Below are 19,441 nucleotides of genomic sequence, written 5' to 3'. Positions count from 1 at the left end.
TTTGTTGCTGACTATTTCAGCAGCGGTAACGAGTCGCCGGAGCTTTGATTAAATTGACTTGATGTACTAAACTTGATTAAGCTAATTTGATTTAGTTGACTTGATGGAAGTTAGCCGACCAGAACTCAGTTGATTGGAGCTCCAGCGACCCACAAAATTAAAAAATAAAAAGAAGTTTGAAGTTAGCCACCCGCCAAAAGTGGTCAGATGATCAGTGATTCAGCCACCCGCCAACGGAAAAAAGAAAAATAGAAATAATAAAATATAAAAAATAAAAAATAAAAATATAAAATATAAAAAGAGTTTAAAAAAAAATCATAATGAAACTAGAAGGGATATTTTAGAAATATGATTTATGAGGGGTTTTTGAAAATGAAAAAGAAAATTATGGGTTCATATCTAGCAATAAATAGATTTGAAGGGGCTGAGTCAAATTACTCCTTAAAAAAATATTAATATTCGAAATTTCAAGATTCGGAAAATCATTGTTAACATTTAACAAGAGAATTTAGAGGCGTAGTAAAAAAACCCCAATCCTGAAATTAGGTTTTCCGTAAAGCCCTAGCTGCTCCGCCACCTCTCATTCACGCCTATATATAACACACCCACCTCCTCCATTCTCATATCATCAATTCACCGCCGCTCCCCCAAGTTCCCTCTCCCAATCGAAACCCTAATTCCAATTTCTCCCCTTTTTTTCTTTCAATTTCACAATTTCTTCGCTAATCAGATTTTCTGTTGATTTCAATTCAATCGCAAGAATGAAAAATCTGCGTCGATAAAACTGATTACCGGCGCTCCTAATTGCAAATGGGCGTTGCGTATGAGCCGACGCGAAACTTCTTACTCCTTGTTTCTGCCTTTCAATCAGATCTTCGTTTCTCTCGAGGATTTGCTCTTAACAGAATTGGTGAAATTTCTCTCTTTTTTTTTTTCAAATTAATTTTGTTTTAAATTTTAATGGAGATGGAGGTGATGAATTTTTCCCCAGATGATTCGAAGCTGAAATTACTGAGCGCAATTTTTGTTTTTCTCCCTTTATTGCGGAGAAAATCCAAGCCAAATTTCTGATCCTTCTCTATTATTATTTTTTATTCGATTTTAATTTTATTTTGGAGAAAATTAGTATTTTTTTTTTTTGATTTTGTTTGAATTGGTTAAATTGAAATGGATATGAGGACTATTTCCCCAGATGATCGAAGTTGATATAACTGTGCTACTAAAATCTCTCCTTTTATGGAGAGATTCAAGCCAATATTCTGATCCTTTCTCTCTAGAAAAATTAATTTTTTTTGGTTAAAATTTAGTTTTTTTTGTAATTAAAATAATGTGTTTTTTTTTAATTGAAGTGTGAAATATTAATTAGAAGTAGTAAGATGGAGGTGATGAATTTTTCCCCAGATGATTCGAAGCTGAAATTACTGAGCGCTTTTTTGTATTTTCTCCCTTGTGGAGAATATCCAAGCCAAATATTCTGATCCATCATTTAATTATTTTTTTTTTTATTTTTTTTTCTGGAAATTACTGGATATATTATTTTTTGTATTTGAAATAAATTACTCTGTATAATTGAATAAATATTTTATTTATTTATTTTTGATTTAATGGATGTGAGGACTATTTCCCCAGATGATCGAAGGTGATATAACTGTGCTAATAAAATTTCTCCATTCATGGAGAAATTCAAGCCAATATTCTGATCCATTCCAAATTTATTGTACCATTTTTTAAATATATATTTGGTTATTTAATCTTACGTGTCTGTTGTTTATTTCAAATTTATAAGTTGGAGAGTTAAATGCCTTGGTAAGTCTCTACTTCTTGAAGTGATATTAATTTTATAGTTATGAATATAATTTTTTTATAAGTTGAGAGTAGTGTTTTTGAATTATTTGGATTTTGCAAATTACCTATCTTGTTATTTTCTTCAAATTTTGTTTTTATATATTTATCAAGTTTTGGGTGTTAGTTGTTTTACTTGGATTGATTAACCAATGTGTCTCTAAAAATGACTTGTCTGCAGCTTTCTCTCTCTAAAAGTTAGCAATTGATACAAGGGTTGTTCAAATTTGAGTTAGAAATCACCAAATTTGTAGTATTTGAGTGCTCTATTTTAATGTGTAATCAGAATTACTCCATTTTGTTGTAATGACTATTTTTTTATCTAGTTGAATTAATGAAATTCAGTTGAATTGAGCTTATTTTGTTATGGCGATGTTGTTATTGTTACATTGTTGTTAAGGTTATTTTTATTGTTTTTGGTTATATTGTTATGAACTATATTCTGCAACAGTAGTAGAATTTGATTGGGAAATTTTGTGACAGAAGTACTTAAATCAGCAATATCAATTTTTGATTGAGGTAAACTGTCACGTAAGTAGTGAATTTAGCAAGAAGGTTATAAAAATTTGGTAAACTAATCTTGCATTGATGAACTTCCAAACGGTTTGAAATGAATTTATAGTCTTGAGCATAAAAATGTTTGTTTTTATGGTAATTGATAAATTTAGTGTCATGTTCACAAGATCAATTGAAAAAATGTTGGTGGAAGGAAGCTGTGGGTGGAGTATATGGAGATATAAGAAATAGTGTGATTTTTTGTTGTTGAACTTGTAGGGAAATATGTGATTGGTGCGTGCGGGTGCAAGTTGTAACTCTCAAACCCGGTACCCGACCCATACTATTTATTCAGGTGTTCATTTACCAAATTGCTAGTGATAATTTAATAAGCAAAATTTGCGGTTTGCGGGCAGGTCGGGTTTGAAGCTCTCGGACAAGTTACTAAGAAGAGTGTCACATTTGGAATTGCAATTAAAAATGACGATAGACTAGTGTGTTGTTGGCCTTTTAGCAAGCCAATGAAAGATAATTTTATCTTTTTGCAGCTCAACATTCTTTCAAAATCTACATGCTTGAAGCCCTTGCAGCTTGACGATATTTTTTTTGAGTCAATCATGTGTGTGAGAATTGAAGTTGCAGTACAAATGCATCATACAAAATATGTGCTCAAATTTTTTGAGTCAATCGTGTGTGTGAGAATTGAAGTTGCAGTACAAATGCATCATACAAAATATGTGCTCAAAATTAGGCATCACCGTCTCAACTGCATCAACCAATCCTTCTGTTTGTCACTCATAATAGTTCATATGCCATAATTTACTATGTTCAAATTTGTTTTCAGCGAATTCATAAACCACACTCATGAATCTCTATTCTCTTTCTCAACAACTGCACATGCAAATGGATCAGTACCATTATTGGCTTCTATCCCTATATCAGATAGTAAAATCCCCTATAAACTTACTTTAAGTGGCAACTATGAAGGAAAAAGATGGGTCGACATTCCTCAAGAAAGCCTTGTTTCTAAGCTCCCCAACACAAGTAGATTCTTTTAAACTTCAGATTGCCTCAATCATCATTGGTCTTGATTCTATCTGTGGTGTTAGGGCTACAATTTCTTATTTCTTCAACATATCTCCGAACAAGTTCATATTGTTCCACACTTGAGCCAATATTCATTGATCTGAGAATTTTCTCAATAATAACAACACCACCCATCGTTGCTCCATGAATCCTCATCTAATTAGCCACAAGTAGCGTTCTAGCAAAATAATATTTACGAGACTCACCTACAAAAAAATCCCTACGAATGAGGGATTAATCTACTAAGTACTAAGTTCTATTTAGCCACAAGTCTTATTTGTCCTCATAAATAAATAACTAAGCAAAATAACCATTATCAACTTTTACACAAACAATCATGTGAATCTAATATGATGTGAAGTGCAATGAATTTCGCCCCAACTATCGGATACGCTTTTCGAACAACAAACAGCAAATCGACAAGAATACGATCGAACGATATATCATCAACAAGAAGGATTATCCAACATCCTAGTACAACTACAATACAATATACAATCAGACAAAATATTCTTGTACCTATGTCTCCACTCAACTGCCAATTTCAACCTACAAATATCAGATCTTGTTGCCTTTACACTATTCCTCTCTAATAAAGTACGAATCGCCAACTCTCTATCTCCACTACAATTTTCGATTTCGTCGATCATACAAAGCACTAAAGCATCTTCTTCGATCGAGCTCGGAAAACCGGTCAACAAATCCCGGCATTTATTTGCTATCCATTCCATTGCAGCAACCTCGTTCTCGTTCGAGATAAGTTGTCCTGAAAATGCAATGTGCTTAACCGACCTTCGATTTCTCTCGGGGGTGGCCCACAAACGGACGGTGGAGATTAATGCAAAGGATGGTTTCCCATTTTTGGAAATGTATAGTGAATCTCTCGGCCAAGAGCAAAGGGAGTACATTTCGGATTCCAAGGGAATGAAAGCCTTGTCGTTTGGGTTTTCTTGAAGAAGAAACCCGTAGTATTCTAGAAGCTCTAAATTTGTGTATGTACCATAGCTTAGAAGAACCTACACATAACAAGATAAATACCAACACCTTAAGCAACTAAAACGAAGTCAAAACAAAAAACGATCACTTTTTACGCACACGGGCCAACACGGTTAATTAATTAAACAACTAAAAGAAAGAAGGTAGAAGCAATACCTGATCTCCTTTTACGTAATTTTTCTTAGCATAGAAGCAATAACTCGCAACCGCTTCATCAAAACCCGCATCTGTTAACCTATCCGTATTTCCATCTAACAAATCGTCTTCTTTCAAATTATCCAAATTTTCTTGAGGAGGCGCATAGTTAAAGAAATCTCCCACGGGACACAAACAACCCGCACTATCCCATGGTATATGCATAGTGCGCGAAGATACCTATATATATAAAAAATGTTCACGAATAAATAAAATATTAATATCAACAAAGTTTAATAGGGTTTATTGCAATTAGTACCCTTGTGTTATATCAAATTGCTAAAAAAACTACCCTATGTTATTTTATTGGCAAACCCCCCCCCCCCCCCCCCCCCCCCCCCCCCCCCATGATTCATTTTTTTAGCATACAACCTCCTAAACAGGGGTACTAATTGCTAAAAACAATTAAATCATAAGTTTTTAAGGCGATTCGATATAACACATAGGGTACTAATTACAATAAACTCAAGTTCAATATACATGAAAACAAACGAGAGATGCGCTTACAGTTGCAGAAGCCCATAGCCAAGCCTTAAATGTTGTGAGTCGATTCTTGAAATTAAGTTCACACATAAGAGGAGTTGCTTCTTCCCACTCCTTTTCTTCTTTATGAACGGCCTTCTCTGCAGTCCATATTGCATCGTCAATCTACAAGTGATTTTTATATGCTTAAAAATCATTTTTATTTTGGAAAATAATTCCAAAACACCGGAAAATAATTGAATCGGTAACCGAACCGGACCTGCAACGCTTCTATCTCGAACCGATCAAAACTCGCGAGCAAGTCATAACTTCGTGGTAATTGCTTTAGGTAAGTGTACCAAGAAGAACTCCGGCCCTTGTTCGCTTCATTTAGTAAAGCAACGGACAATATCTAGGCCAAAATTAAAAGACTAGCCAATATCACTTATATGTTCATGAAATGCCACCATTTATCAATCTTGGGCCTCGTTTGGTTCCTAGGATAAGATTAACCGAGATAAAATTGAATAATCTTACAAAAACCCAATTAAAACAATGGAATGTCCAAGATATATAGTTTCACAATTGGCCATTTTTCACACTAATTGAACTAAACAAACATCCAATAAGGTCCGATTACTCAAATAATCATATGGCTAAATCATACTAACCAAACGAGGCCTACTTGATTACAATTGACGAAATGCTCAAGACAAAATCATATATCTTGAAGTTCAAAGTATATATATCTCATGGCAAAAAGACTAACAAAGTGGTCTCATCAAATTAATATCCCTACTAAAATAAAGGGTATCCAAATAAATAAAGGGCAAATTGCATGTCACCCCCTATACATTTTTAATTTTCGCACTCTACCCCTAAAAATTTAAAAGAATGAATGTCCCCATTCAAAATGTTATACTTGTTGCCCCGATAGCAAAATTCTGAACAATTATTAACCTGAATTGAGTCTTTTTCTTGCACGTTGCCCCTTTAAATTATATTTTTGTTGCACGTTGCCCCATAAAAACATTATTTCTCTACACATTGCCCCTTTAAAAATGTTATTTTTGTTGCACAGATACCCACCGAAAATTAGCTTTTGGGGCAAAGTCCAACGAAAACAATATTTCGAGGGGGTTGTCTCCTTTCTGAATTTCTTGGGGGTGAAGTGCATTTTGTCCATAAAAAAAAATTAATAATAATAATAATAATAATAATCACCTGATTAGAAGAGAGTGAAGGGTAGTTCACCAAAGCAGAAGACAAAATCGGATCATCGTTAATTAGACGGTCGCTTGTAATCAAAGCCGCCTTAGGAACTCTGAGGACCAATTCCCCTTTCCTTAAATCACGCGCCGCAGCTAAACCTCTCCTACAAAGAAGTGATTTTTATTACAGTTAGTGATAGAAATACATACATACATATGCAGAAATATTCAGTATACCCGCCGGCTTCAGGAAAATGGGAAACGGACAAAGAATGGCCGAGACAAGAAGAGGAAGAAGGGTTGTCGGAAATTGGAGTGTCTGAGATTCCAATTGCAGCACCCCATTCAAGGAAGCTTTCTAGGTTTGCTTCTTCCATTTTCTTTTTTCTTTTTTTTTTTTTTTTTTTAATTAATATGATTTTTGCTGCTCTTTTAGAGTTTAAAGGAGAGATGGGCTGTTGTTTGTTGGAAGTGGACTAGTTAATTGAGTTTGGGCTTCAAACGATTTAGATCTAAAGTTTAGCTTTTTTTTTTTTATTGTATTTTAGTTACTATTTTTTAGTAAACTATTATATTTTACTATTTTTTAATACTTAGTTATAAGAAATAATATATATATATATATATATATATATATATATATATATATATATATATATATATATATATATATATATATATATATATATATATATATATATATATTTCTGTAGACGTATTAATTTATTGAATAATAAGTTATAATTTATATTGTTTTATATCAAATAAATGTTATTTTTACTAAATAATACGTTCATATTAGTTAGGGTAAATTACGGCCACCACCTGAGTTATGGTCAAATTACGAAAACCCCCTCAACTATGTTTTATCTTACGAAAATATCCCTCCAGAGGTAAATTTCGGGGTGTTAAATCGGTAAAACCGAACCGATATTTCAGTACACCAACATTTCATACCGTTTATAACTAAATATACAATTTTGTTCGGTAAATAACCAAATTACATAAATTTAATGTAAAAATATTTAAAAGGAGGGTGACTATAATTATTACCCAAACAAAAAGGGTTTTTCTTAATTTAGCCATATTTCAGGGATGGCCATAATTTACCCTATTATTTACAATGACTATATTTTAACAATCATATTTGCAATGACTATATTTTATCGGCTATATTTACAATGGCTATATTACAACTCTCAGATACAACAATTACATTCTGACTTCTTCGACCCTACACCCGATGATAAACACCGGGTGGGTCTTCTGCTGTTACGTGTCTTTTTTTGTATTTTATAATATATTCTCCGCTGTGATTTACCTTTAGGGGTTTTAGAAAAATAAAAAAAAGACACGTGGCAGCAGAAGACTCATCCAGTGTTTATCATCGGGTGTAGGGTCGAAGGAGCCATAAATTCTAATGGCTATATTATTTAAACATCACACTATAAAAACAATAGTCGTTGGTTTTCTATTTCAGCTTATTTTCAGCATCATCTCTCAAAAGATATGTCAATTTGTTTTAGAGTGGTGCTATTTCCACCTCCAAAGTATTTCAATTCCCTATCAAATATTGTAAAATGTCATAAATATCCATCAAATTTATAACCCACCACCCTTATATGCACTTAATCTTCATGTGTTCTAAGTTATTTCTATTTTCTTAATTTTTTAATTTTTTTTTTTTTTTTGCAATGAAATATTTATTACAAGATATTTAAACTTCCATATTAGGTAATACTATAGATTATGTATTTTTTTATTAGAAAACAAAATTATATTAAGCCAAATTGACTAATTCTGGAGGAAGTTCGGGACCCTTCCATACAAACAATCATAATTTATTTCTCCAAAAAAGTGAATTCCTGCTCTTTTTGACATTCGATTTTTTTTTCCTCTGACGAAAGTATTATTCATTTAAGGTGGAGATGGTGAGATTTCGAGTGAAAATGGTGGGTTTTTTTATAAATATTTTAATTAGTTCAGTGGTTGATGGTTTATAAATTTGTAAAAAATATAGGTGAAAGAAGAAGGGGTAAAATGGCAAAAAAAAAATTAATTTCGTGGTGTAATAAGATACTTTGAGGGTGGAAACAACACGTCTCTTTTTTTATTAAGAGTTCATATTAGTTTTAGGGAAAATTACGGCCACCCCTGAGGTATGGCTAAATTACGAAACCCCTTCTTGGGTAATTACAGCCACCCCTCCTTTTAAATATTTGTACATAAAATTTATGTAATTCGGTTATTTACCGAACCAAATCGTATATTCATAAACGGTATGAAATGTCGGCTTACCGAAATTTCAGTCGGTTTCACCGATTTAACATCCCTAAATTTACCTCTGAAGGGGTATTTTCATAAGACAATACATAGTTGAGTGGGGTGGTTTTAATTACCCAAATATGAGGGGGCGTTTCGTATTTGACCATAACTCAGGGGGTTGGCCGTAATTTACCCTTAGTTTTATTATTTTTTAGATAACTATCAATATATTTTTTTTTCAATATTTTTTTAAACTCCAAAAAACATGCCTTTATAATTAGTGATTTTAGAAGAAGAAAGTGGTACGCAACAATGACAATCATATTTGATGTGGGTCTATTTGCGGTCGTGTTGTAATTCAACATGATAGAGAAGAAGATCACGAAAGGCTTTGGAAAGACTATTTTCTATGTATCCCTATTCCCTATAACATATTTTGTATTAGATTTCAGATGAGCCGTAAATTATTTCTCTAAATTAAAGTAGTTGTAGAATCTCATGATAATTGATTTTCACAAAGAAAGAACGCTGCATGAATTCTTGGTTTATCACCAACTCAAAAGATAATTGTCGAAATATATGAAAAGATTTATACTAGACATATCCATACACCTAGAATTATTTTAGAAGCATTGGCTGGATTGGGTTCATTTAACGATATGAACGTGCTTGATCGATCTTCTATTTTTGCTGAATTACTTGACGGTCGTGATTCTCCTGCAAACTTCTTAATTAATGGACACGATTACACAGTAACTTATTATTTAGCTGATGAAATATATCCACCATGATCAACTTTTGTGAAAATAATTTCGTGTCCGCAAGGATTAAAGCATAACATCTTTGCACATAATCAATAGAGTGCAAAAAAAGATGATGAACTAGTTTTTGCAATTCAACAATCACGATTTATAATTGTGAGTGCGTCAATACATGGGATAGATACACTTTAATAAGTATATTAAGGTCCATGAGTGTCACATATCGCACCTAACCAAAGCTATAAATCTAAGGAACAATAGCAACAAAAATGGATTGCCAAACACGCAAAGATATAAATCATATTAAATAAGGCAACTGTAAAAAATATCCATCGACAAAGAAAATAAGATCTAACAAGAAAAGTCTAGAACGAGAAAAATAATTGAAAGACGAACATAATACAAAGGAACATAAAATAATGAAACGACTTTCAATATATGCAGCTAACAACTAGATCCAAAGAAGTTAATTGCAGCTAAAACAACTAGGATTTGGTCAAATTAAGTATGACAATGTGGATTCAAATCTAATTTGGTCTTTATATTTATTTTGTATCAAAGATCTTTATAGCTTCAATCCATGTTAAATTCAATTGAAATTTAATTGAATCTTTTCGAGCCATTCAATATAGTTTGCAGCATGGATCCATAGCTTTAACTTGTCCTCAATATAAATGCATCGTATTTATGATTCACTGTACCTATTTTTATGAGTTTTCTTCCTCTCTTTTTTCTATTAATTTAACTTGTTTATGCTCGATTTAGAATGTTATATTCTAGTTTTATCTTATCTATTATATTGATATATTTCTGTTGAAATCGTTTAAAGTTGTTAAATTTTTATTCATTTTCATATATTTGTCAATTTAACCTATTCTAGTCTAATTTTAATAAATCAAACTTGAGTGGTTAATAAATCTAAAATACAAGAGAAATCAATTATATTCTTCATCCTCGACCAAAGAGATTAGCTTTTTACAATATTGTTGATTATGTTTAATTGATTGGGCAATTTACATATACCTATGTAACATTTCTCCAACGTGACTATACGAGATTAAATTTTAACCATTCACATACATGGTTGATTGTGAGTTCATTCGTTATATAGAAAAATGGATAAGAATACGATAGTAAGAAGAAAAAAAATATTTCCAAACTTGCCTCGAAATACTAAAACTATGCATTATACTAAATTTGGTAATCAACGTTGTGGCGTATGATGCCATAAATTGGGGGTTCATACTACATGCATGTATGCCAAATTGTTCCTTTTTCTTTTCTTTTTTCCTTCAATTGCCGGACACATTAAAATAGTTATTGCGATATCTTCGTTACGTCAATTTAATATGGATTCACTATTAATCCAACGTATTTATGACCGGTTGTACCTAATTTTATCCTTTTGATTCATTTGCTTCTATTAATTTAACTTGTTTATGCTCGATTTAACATGTTAATTTATAGATTTATCTTATCTATAATTGATATATTCCTTTTGGAATCAATTAAACTTGTTCTTTTTTTATTCATCTTCATTTATTTGTCCATTTAACCTATTCTAGTCTGGTTTTAATAAATCAAACTAGAGTGGTTAATGGATCTAAAATACAAGAAAATCAATTAAATTCTTCAACCTCCATCAAAGAGATTATTTTTTTACAAAATTGTTAATTATGCTCAAGTGACCAGACAATTTACATGTACCCATTTAAACTTCTTCGATGGGACTATTGCACGAGGTTAAATATTAACAAACTCATTTACATGGTTGATTGTGAGTTTTTTCGTTATTAAAAAATATGAATGGATAAGAATATTAAAGTAAAAAGAAAAACGGATTTTCAAACTCGTCTCGAAATACTAAAACTATGCAGTTTAGAAGTCAATATTGTGGCGTATAATGCCATAAATTAGGGGTTCATGACGCATGTATGCCAAATTGTTCCTTTTTTTTTTCTTCTTCTTCAATTGCGATATCTCTATTACGTCAACTTTAACTTCTAAATGCATACTACAATGCGCCATACATGCATGCATACCGTAATTTGTGTAAGTCGGCTATGAAAAAAAATGATGTATGCAGGGCGGACTCAAGATCATGTGTTTGAAGGGCGAGAGTACGAGAAACAAGGATTCGTATGGGGTTCGGGGTGAAATCTTATTTTCGATATATTTTGAGTAAACAATAACAAATAAGTAATTCTTTTTTCAATTTTATGACCATTAAAATATTATTTTAGACATATTGCAGGCCCATTACTTATCAATATTATTTGTGTTATTGAACTATACTAATCTTTTTCTTTTTTTCCTTTTCTCTTTTTCTTTTTTTCTTTTATGATTTATCGAAATTGCCCCTCCATTCTCACGTGTGTATCACATGTGTGCAATTCGGGGAGTAATTTGGCTTAAACTAGACAATTTAACTGCTGGTGCTACAAATAATTGAGTTCATGTATGCTCGTGCAACTTTTTTTCGTTCAGGGATAAAGCGCAAAAACGTGGGGATTTTTTGTAGTTAACCCTAAATTATAATAATCAACTACTAAATTATGACAGTCAACTAAACTAATCATCTACAATATTAGGAAGGGGTCATTAGCAATACACCCCTCCTATAGATAAAAAATAGTGATATGTCCATACCATAATTATTCCTTTGTGAAAACCCCCTAGAATATTTATTTCCAATCTTACCCTTATACTACTACCCATCACGTTTTTTTTAATAATTATATAGCATTAACAAAATTCCTATTAATAAGGCAACTAAATCCCACGTTTTTTTATAATTATCTACTATTTAAATCCCACGTTTTTTTTTAATAAAATTCCTATTAATAAGGCAACAAAATTCCTATTAATGAGGACCTAAATCCCGCTAATTAGGATTAATTAATATAATTTATCTCAATTATTCATTTTTTTTCTCTCTTTCCATAATAACAATTTAATTTCTAAAAAAATGCTTCCAAATTCCTAAAAAATTGCTACCAAATAAAAAGAAAAAGTATTTTCGGACTTTATTTTTTTATTTTTTATTTTTATATTATTTTCGGACTTTATTTAGCCATTTTTTATTTATTTTTATTTTAATATTTTTTAATAAAAATAATTTTTTATTTTTTTTTTATTTTTTTAAACAAAAAACTGAAAATTTTCTCTCCACATGTTTGCAACGCCGAATATGACTATAGTTGAATATGACTATATGTGACTATATTAACTATAGTCATATTTTTTCTTTATATTGTTGTTTTTTTATATTTTGAACTTAAAAAACCCGATTATATGGCATAGTCATGTTTACCAAATCATATAAAACAACGAAGATTCCCTATTGTTTACGAAAACAATCCAATCAATATCCACACAAAAAATCAATTTGAATCTACTTACTAGAAGTCAACTTGAAAACAAGAAGATAGATTATATTCAACAATAGTCATATTCGAATATGACTACAGTCATATTCGAAAAATACATACATATGACTAGGGCTGGGCAAAAATTACCAAATACTGATTACCACGGTATACCTACCACAAATTACCGAATAAATACCGAACTATCGGTTACCACTGCATTTGGTACGGTATCGGTACCGTACCATTGTCTTACGGTACGATAGCGGTATTGTATCTTCAATACCATGGTAATACCGTACCGTACCGCAACTTATTTTAAAAATTAGTTAACATATTTTTCCATTTATATTGTTAAATAAAAAAATATAGTCAACAAATATTACTAAAAAAAATAAAAAACAAGAATAAAGATATGATACATCCTATATATATTATAGAGTAAACTGCAAATACTACCCCTGTGTTATCTCGAAATAGCGAAAACCCCCATGTGATAAATAAACTAGCAAAAACCCCCCTGTGAAATTTAGTCAAAGGCAGAATCCCCCCTAGCTGATTTTTTAGACTTGAAATGACAAAATTGTCCCTCAAAATGTATTTATATATATACATATTATATGTATATTTATTCTTTTTAATTTGTTTGTTTAGAAATAAAAAAAAATAGTAAACAACTAAATTGATTATTTTTTAAATAAAATAATTAAAATATTTATAAAATATAAGAATTTATTAATTGCAAGACTCCAGGGGTATTTGTGTCTTTTTATATCAAGTCAACCCTCAAATAGTTCCATAGGGGGGTTTTTGCTATTTAAATAATTTCACAGGGGAGGTTTTTGCTAGTTTATTTATCACAGGGGGGTTTTTGCTATTTCGAGATTACACAGGGGTAGTTTTTGCAGTTTACTCTATATTATATATACATAAGTAGAATTGTTTTTTTTTTATTTTCATATATTTATGCAAACTCAATATTTGGCTCTCGTTGAAGTTGTTTATGCCACGTACTTCTTTAGTTTCAAAGTCCAATTAATCTCTTATTGGTGGAATATTTTTTGCCATAATTTTCTTCTCCCTTTCTTTCCCCCCAAGTTCCCAGCCTTTTGTTTCATTTGCATTATTGCAACATAGTTTTTTTATTTCTCTTTATATAAACCATGAAACTTTTTTGCTCATTAGTTTCTACAATTTTTCTATAGATATCTTAGTAATCATTAGTTAATTGAAGTGCTATTACGGTCGTATAATGTACATTCATGTAAATTGTCTGATTACCATATTACGGTCGTATAATGTACATTCGTGTAAATTGCATGATTACCATATTCATTTGCTTAATTTGTTGTATTTATGCATTTATTTAGTATTCATCTTAATTATGGTATCATCCGAGTTAATCAACAAAATGATGTACGGTAGATTACAACGTACCGATCATACCGTACCGAAACTAACGGTATACCGAATAACGGTATACCGCAATTGTTGGTACGGCAACGATATATAATTTTTCAATACCGAAAGATACGGTAGGTACACGGTATTGAACAAAATGTCCGGTAACCGTACCGAAACCACCCCTACATATGACCAGTGTTCTAAAAATCGGCCGAGGCGGCCGATTAATCGGTCTCCGAGGCGGAGGCGGTCCAAAACCTTTACGATTTTAGTGTAAAGGTTTGAAAAATCGGTTTTTTGCCTGTGAGGCGGTTTTAGGCGGTCTGAGGCGGTTCGAGGCGGTTTGAGGCAGTCAAACATTTAAGGCGGGTCAAACTCGGTGGCAAAAATCGGTTAAAAATCGGTTTTTTTTTTTTTTTTATAATTCAAAATAAAAGTTGGATTTTAATAAAAGAAAATATGAGTTTATGCCTTATTTTGTTTATGTTAATTGTTATTGTTAAAAAACTAATGATGTATGCTAGGAATGTTCAAGAATAAATGTTAATTCAAAAATTTTGCTTTTTTATTTATATTTTATAAGGATATTTATGTATTATGATCTTATAATTTTTAAACTTTTATTATGTTATTAGGATATATAAATGATGGAGATATAACTATGTTAAATATCTTTTTATATATGTTTGGAGTATTTATAAATAATATTTAGAAATATATTATATTAAATTTTAAAAACCGATTTGTTTCTGATTTATTACCGATTAATCACCGCCGCACCGATTAATCGTGAGTCGGTGCCTGACCGACTCGGACCCGATTACCGCCTTTTACAACCTTGCATATGACTATAGTCATGTTACTGCTCTTGTTCAGATCTGAAAAAAAAATCGAAAAGTACATAAATAAAGATAGAAAAATAACGAGAGAGAGGGATGGGAGTCGACGACAACGGCGGGGATGGTGGTGAAGGAAAGAGAGTGAAAGAGACGACGACGGTGGTGGTGGTGGCATCTGGAAAAAAAAAACTGAGAAAACGAGAAAGATAACGAAAAAGAGAGAAAGAGCCTTATGTGGAAACGAAGGAGGAGGCGGCGGCAACGAGCGACGACGGTGGTGGTGGTGTACAAATCTATGTGAAGACGATGGTGGTGTAAAGAGAGAGAAATCGATGAGACAACGAACATGAGAAATTAATAAATCACTAATCGAGTGAATCAGCAATAGTCATATTCGAACCAGACTATATATATATATATTTTTTTTAAATTAAATTTTTTTTTTTTTTTAATTTTCAAAACAATATGACTGAAAATGACGACTACATGTAACTATAGTACCTATAGTAATTCATAGTTATGTTCGTTTTTTCCCCATATTTTTAGTCGATCAATTGTATACACACACGAATACTGACTTCTACAAAATAAATTCATAAAACCCCAACAAAAATTTACAAATTTAAATAATTTTTATTATAAATCACATCAGAACCAAAAAAATACAAATCGAAAATACATAAATATACGCATATGTAACTACATGTTACTATAGTAATGTATAGTAATGTATAGTAATGTATACAGTCTGTTGAACAGATCTGATGTAACTTAAAAAAACAAAAATTTGACACCTTCAAGGAAATGATTAATGGCCTTCATTAAGCTGCAATTGCAAAATCAAAACAAAAAGAAATTACTTTAGTGCAAATCAACAAATTTGAAGAAAAACATCAAAACACTCAAAAATCACCAAACATTAAGAGATCGAGAGATAGAGGGAGAGATTATTGCTGGGAAATGCTACAGATTTTAAATCAAACAGACAGTGACTCCTCACCCCCCTCGCCTCCTACCAAAACCCTCGACGCCGCTAATAACCACCAATGGTTCCGCGCGGCCACAAATGCAAAAAATATAGAAATAAATCTGAAAACATAAAAATAAATGAAATTACCATCAAAATATAGATCCCGACGAGAGGAATCCAACGGTAGATGACCCGTCAAATTTCGACGGGTGGAACACAAAATAAAACTCCGGCAAGACCACCGTTCTCGAATGAAAAAAAATTGCAGAAACAGATCAGCGTTCGAAACTGGATGAAATCACCACCAAAAGAAAGAGCTCGACGAGAGGAATCCAACGGTAGTTAATCCATCGAATTCCGACCACCGGAGAGAGAGTTATGGCTCCGGGAAGCAATTTCGCCGGTGGGAGGTTTGTGGAGGCGGGATTTTGAATTTGTGAGAGAAGAAGAGAGAGACCGTGAGTGGCTAGGGTTTAAAACTGATTTTAGAAGGGTATTATAGGAACTTCAAGGTAGCCCAGGGGGGTATGTCAAAATATTTTCGAAATGAGGGGGGTTTCCCCTAGAGTGTAATCCACTTGGTAGTTAGTTATATATAATTTGGAAATGAAGAGGGTCTACAAAATAATCCCAAGTCTTTAATAATCAATTGGGTTTAGTTCAAAATATTTTCTATTTGAAGGGGTATTGCATATTTCCCCTATTAGGAATCAACTAAATCAGTTGGGAAAAAAAAAAGAGAAATTCAAATCTTATTATTTATTTTTTTAGCTTAAAAAAAAATTAAAACACGCATATCACAAGGACTAAAATAGAATAAGCTTTACAAACAAGAAACTCGACATAATTAATTCCATGTGATGCATACCACGAGCTACCATATAACATGCCAAACAATCCCTAACTCAGGAAAGAACAAAGAAAAAGTTCCACCACATGTGTACCTTTTGTCCCTTTTCACCATAGTTTTGCTCACCTCTATATTGCAGCTATCATTAAAAAAAAATAAAGAAACAGAAAAAAAAAAGAAAAAAAAAAGAAAAAGAAAAGGAAAAAAAAAAAGAAAAAGAAAAGGAAAAAGAAAAAAGAAAAGAAAATGGCAATGTCATGTCCACATTCAAAGTTTCAATTAATTAATCTGTTTTTATGTTTTCTTTTGTCAATTGATTGATATGAGAAAAGTACATTTTGGGATCAACAATCAAGTTGGTGCAAAAAGTACCAATATTGAGGTAAGGTAGTGAAAAAGGGCAACGTGGCGTTGGATACGCCATAACATTATGGAGTGGAAGGATAAAAAATTGTAAAATGCATTTAATCATAGCAAGCTCCATAAATAATTTTTTTTTTTTTTTTTTTTTTTTTTTTTTTTTTTTATATTTGATTGCAATTACTTTAATTTCTTCTCAATATTTTTATTTTCTTTGGATTAATTTTTTTTTAACTAAAATTTGAAATAAAAATCAGTGTTACATTAAATTTTAATTTTTCATATCAATCCACTTGAAAAAGTATCAACGTTCGTTAAGAATCAATTTTTTTTTTATATTTTTAAGAGAAGAATCATATTAAAAAGAAATTAATACTTATATTCAATTTGATTCGAGATATCAATTTTGGTTCAATATTTACTTTGGTTGAATTTTGATTAAATGTTACTGTTTGTAAAGCTTAATATTTATTTTGATTCAATAAATCAATTTGATTTCTGCAAATGTTTCTAGTTTGTTAAACTTCCAGATAAGAAATTTGTTGTTATAAATTTTGTCGCGCTTTATTTTTTCTCTCGTCGAGTAGTACTCATCATGACAACTACCACAACTATGAAGAGCAAATTGCTATTTTGACAAACACTATTGAAGGACTCACAAAGTATGTCTAAAAACAAGATTCTTATATCGAAAAGTTGATCAATAAGATTGCTAAATTTGATGTTAGTCAAAGTATGAAAAATTAGACGGATGTGCATGCCGAAGTAGAGACATCTGCAAAGCAACAACCAACAAAACAAAAAAGAAGGCTTCAATACAAGAACTTCATCTTTTCTCAAAATTTCAACAATTTGAAGGCAAATGCAACCTCATTTTCACTTGCAATCATGATGGAATGTATACAGATTACCTTGTCAAGCAATTCATCCAATCCCTATAAGAGAATACGTTTAATTGGTACATTGATTTGTAGGCTAACTCGAATGACAATTAGAATAAGAATTTATCAACCGTTTTTACAACACACAAAAGACAATAAGCATGATTCAGCTCACCAATTTTGCGTCAGTGGAACAAGGGGAATCTTATAATTGGAAAGATCAATTGTTTGAGACATCAGTTATTGAGTTGTGTATTCAGAGAATGCGTTTGGAACCCCGGTATATTCTTTAAGGGGTTCAACTTATTTTTTTTCAAGAATTGGTCACTCGAGCACATGATATAGAGTTTCGTATAAATGCAAATGAATTTGAAGGATTTTCGATCAAAAAACCATACCAGCTCAAAAAAAAAAAACATCTCGAAGAAGAATGATAAGATCATGAGAATGGGGTAAGTTTTTTTTTTTTTTTGATATCTCAAGTGAAGAATTCGTGATAGTTAATTCAATAGCATGTGCAGTGTGATTGGAGTCAAATCAAATAAATAATTCCTAATTGTAAATCCTAATTTAACTTCAAGTTCATGATCTTTAACCTCTAAAATTGGATTTTGACTTTTTTCTTTCCTCTTCTTTTGATTTTTTTTGTCGTCGCTGATCGGCGGTCAACGCTAGTCTCCTTCATTGACCTTTTTAAAAGAACATCATTGTGTTACACAATAATATTATTTTGTAACACAGTAATATTGTTCAGGAAAAAAAAGGTTGATATGGACCACCCGTAAAAAAATATTTTTAGAAAAATTTAAGAAATTTTTTTTTTTTTATGTAAAAATCAATAGCATTGGCGAAAAGAAAAGGTCAACGACGATTGATATCGAAATTAGCTTGTAGTCAATTGAATACCCGGTAAAATTGAGGTCAAATTGATAAAATTAAAGTATATAAAAATCTGAAGGAATGTTTTAGTCTTTTATACACATCACAACAATATTTATATTTTTTTGCAATTGAATATTTTTTATGAACGTATGTATGTTCACCGTTGACTTATTCGTAATAGCCCTAAGTATAAAATATAATGCACATAGATTGATCGGGTCACATTGTAATAACTCATAAATTGACTCCATTGTGGTCAAATATGGACACCTGACTTAATTCTGGAAGCTCCTTAATTAGTGGCCTAATTTTGCCAACTAATAAAAACAACACGATGCCCAATGCAGATACTTTTTAGCCCCTCTTTTTTCATGTCTCAACATTTAATCTCATTTTCAGACATGCAGGAAATAAACTTCTAACCAACATGTTGTACCAAAAAATCATTACCGAAATTTAGATAAAATTCATTATGGTGGTGGTTCTACCAAAACTAAAATAAAAAATAAATAATTAAATAAAAAAATTGGTATATTGATATACATACCAAAATTTCAGTCCCATACTCTTTAGA

General features: G+C 31.4%; 1 protein-coding gene and 4 non-coding genes across 5 annotated transcripts; 4 read left to right on the top strand and 1 right to left on the bottom strand.

Annotated features, from left to right (window-relative positions):
• The first annotated feature begins 966 nt into the window (after positions 1-966).
• On the top strand, positions 967-1,076 carry LOC148767058 (small nucleolar RNA Z103). The gene has a single exon (XR_016034589.1). It is a non-coding gene; the product is annotated as a small nucleolar RNA Z103 (small nucleolar RNA).
• Positions 1,077-1,167: 91 nt separating this feature from the next.
• LOC148767057 (small nucleolar RNA Z103) lies at positions 1,168-1,268 on the top strand. Its single transcript, XR_016034587.1, has one exon. It is a non-coding gene; the product is annotated as a small nucleolar RNA Z103 (small nucleolar RNA).
• A 108-nt stretch (positions 1,269-1,376) lies between these two features.
• LOC148767056 (small nucleolar RNA Z103) lies at positions 1,377-1,483 on the top strand. Its single transcript, XR_016034588.1, has one exon. It is a non-coding gene; the product is annotated as a small nucleolar RNA Z103 (small nucleolar RNA).
• A 121-nt stretch (positions 1,484-1,604) lies between these two features.
• On the top strand, positions 1,605-1,705 carry LOC148767055 (small nucleolar RNA Z103). Its single transcript, XR_016034586.1, has one exon. It is a non-coding gene; the product is annotated as a small nucleolar RNA Z103 (small nucleolar RNA).
• A 2,134-nt stretch (positions 1,706-3,839) lies between these two features.
• Positions 3,840-6,760, bottom strand: SDG40 (SET domain group 40). Its single transcript, XM_088825524.1, has 6 exons — positions 6,525-6,760; positions 6,301-6,451; positions 5,357-5,488; positions 5,122-5,262; positions 4,576-4,794; positions 3,840-4,439 (listed from the first exon to the last, which is right to left on the bottom strand). Exons 1-6 carry the CDS (start codon positions 6,662-6,664, stop codon positions 3,870-3,872), a joined length of 1,353 nt encoding a protein of 450 aa, XP_088681650.1. The 5' UTR covers positions 6,665-6,760; the 3' UTR covers positions 3,840-3,869.
• Positions 6,761-19,441: the final 12,681 nt, after the last annotated feature.

This window comes from Erythranthe guttata, chromosome 11 (assembly GCF_056151865.1).
Source record: "Erythranthe guttata isolate IM_541 chromosome 11, IM_541, whole genome shotgun sequence".
Classification (NCBI taxonomy): domain Eukaryota; kingdom Viridiplantae; phylum Streptophyta; class Magnoliopsida; order Lamiales; family Phrymaceae; genus Erythranthe; species Erythranthe guttata.
This window is presented reverse-complemented; position numbering and strand designations above follow the sequence as displayed.

Coding starts and splice junctions, on each gene's coding strand:
- SDG40 (XM_088825524.1), bottom strand. CDS start 6,664: ATGGAAGAAGCAAACCTAGAAAGCTTCCTTGAATGGGGTGCTGCAATT. Junction 6,452..6,524: donor CATTTTCCTGAAGCCGGCGG/GTATACTGAATA, acceptor ACTTCTTTGTAG/GAGAGGTTTAGCTGCGGCGC. Junction 4,795..5,121: donor GGCTATGGGCTTCTGCAACT/GTAAGCGCATCT, acceptor TTATATATATAG/GTATCTTCGCGCACTATGCA.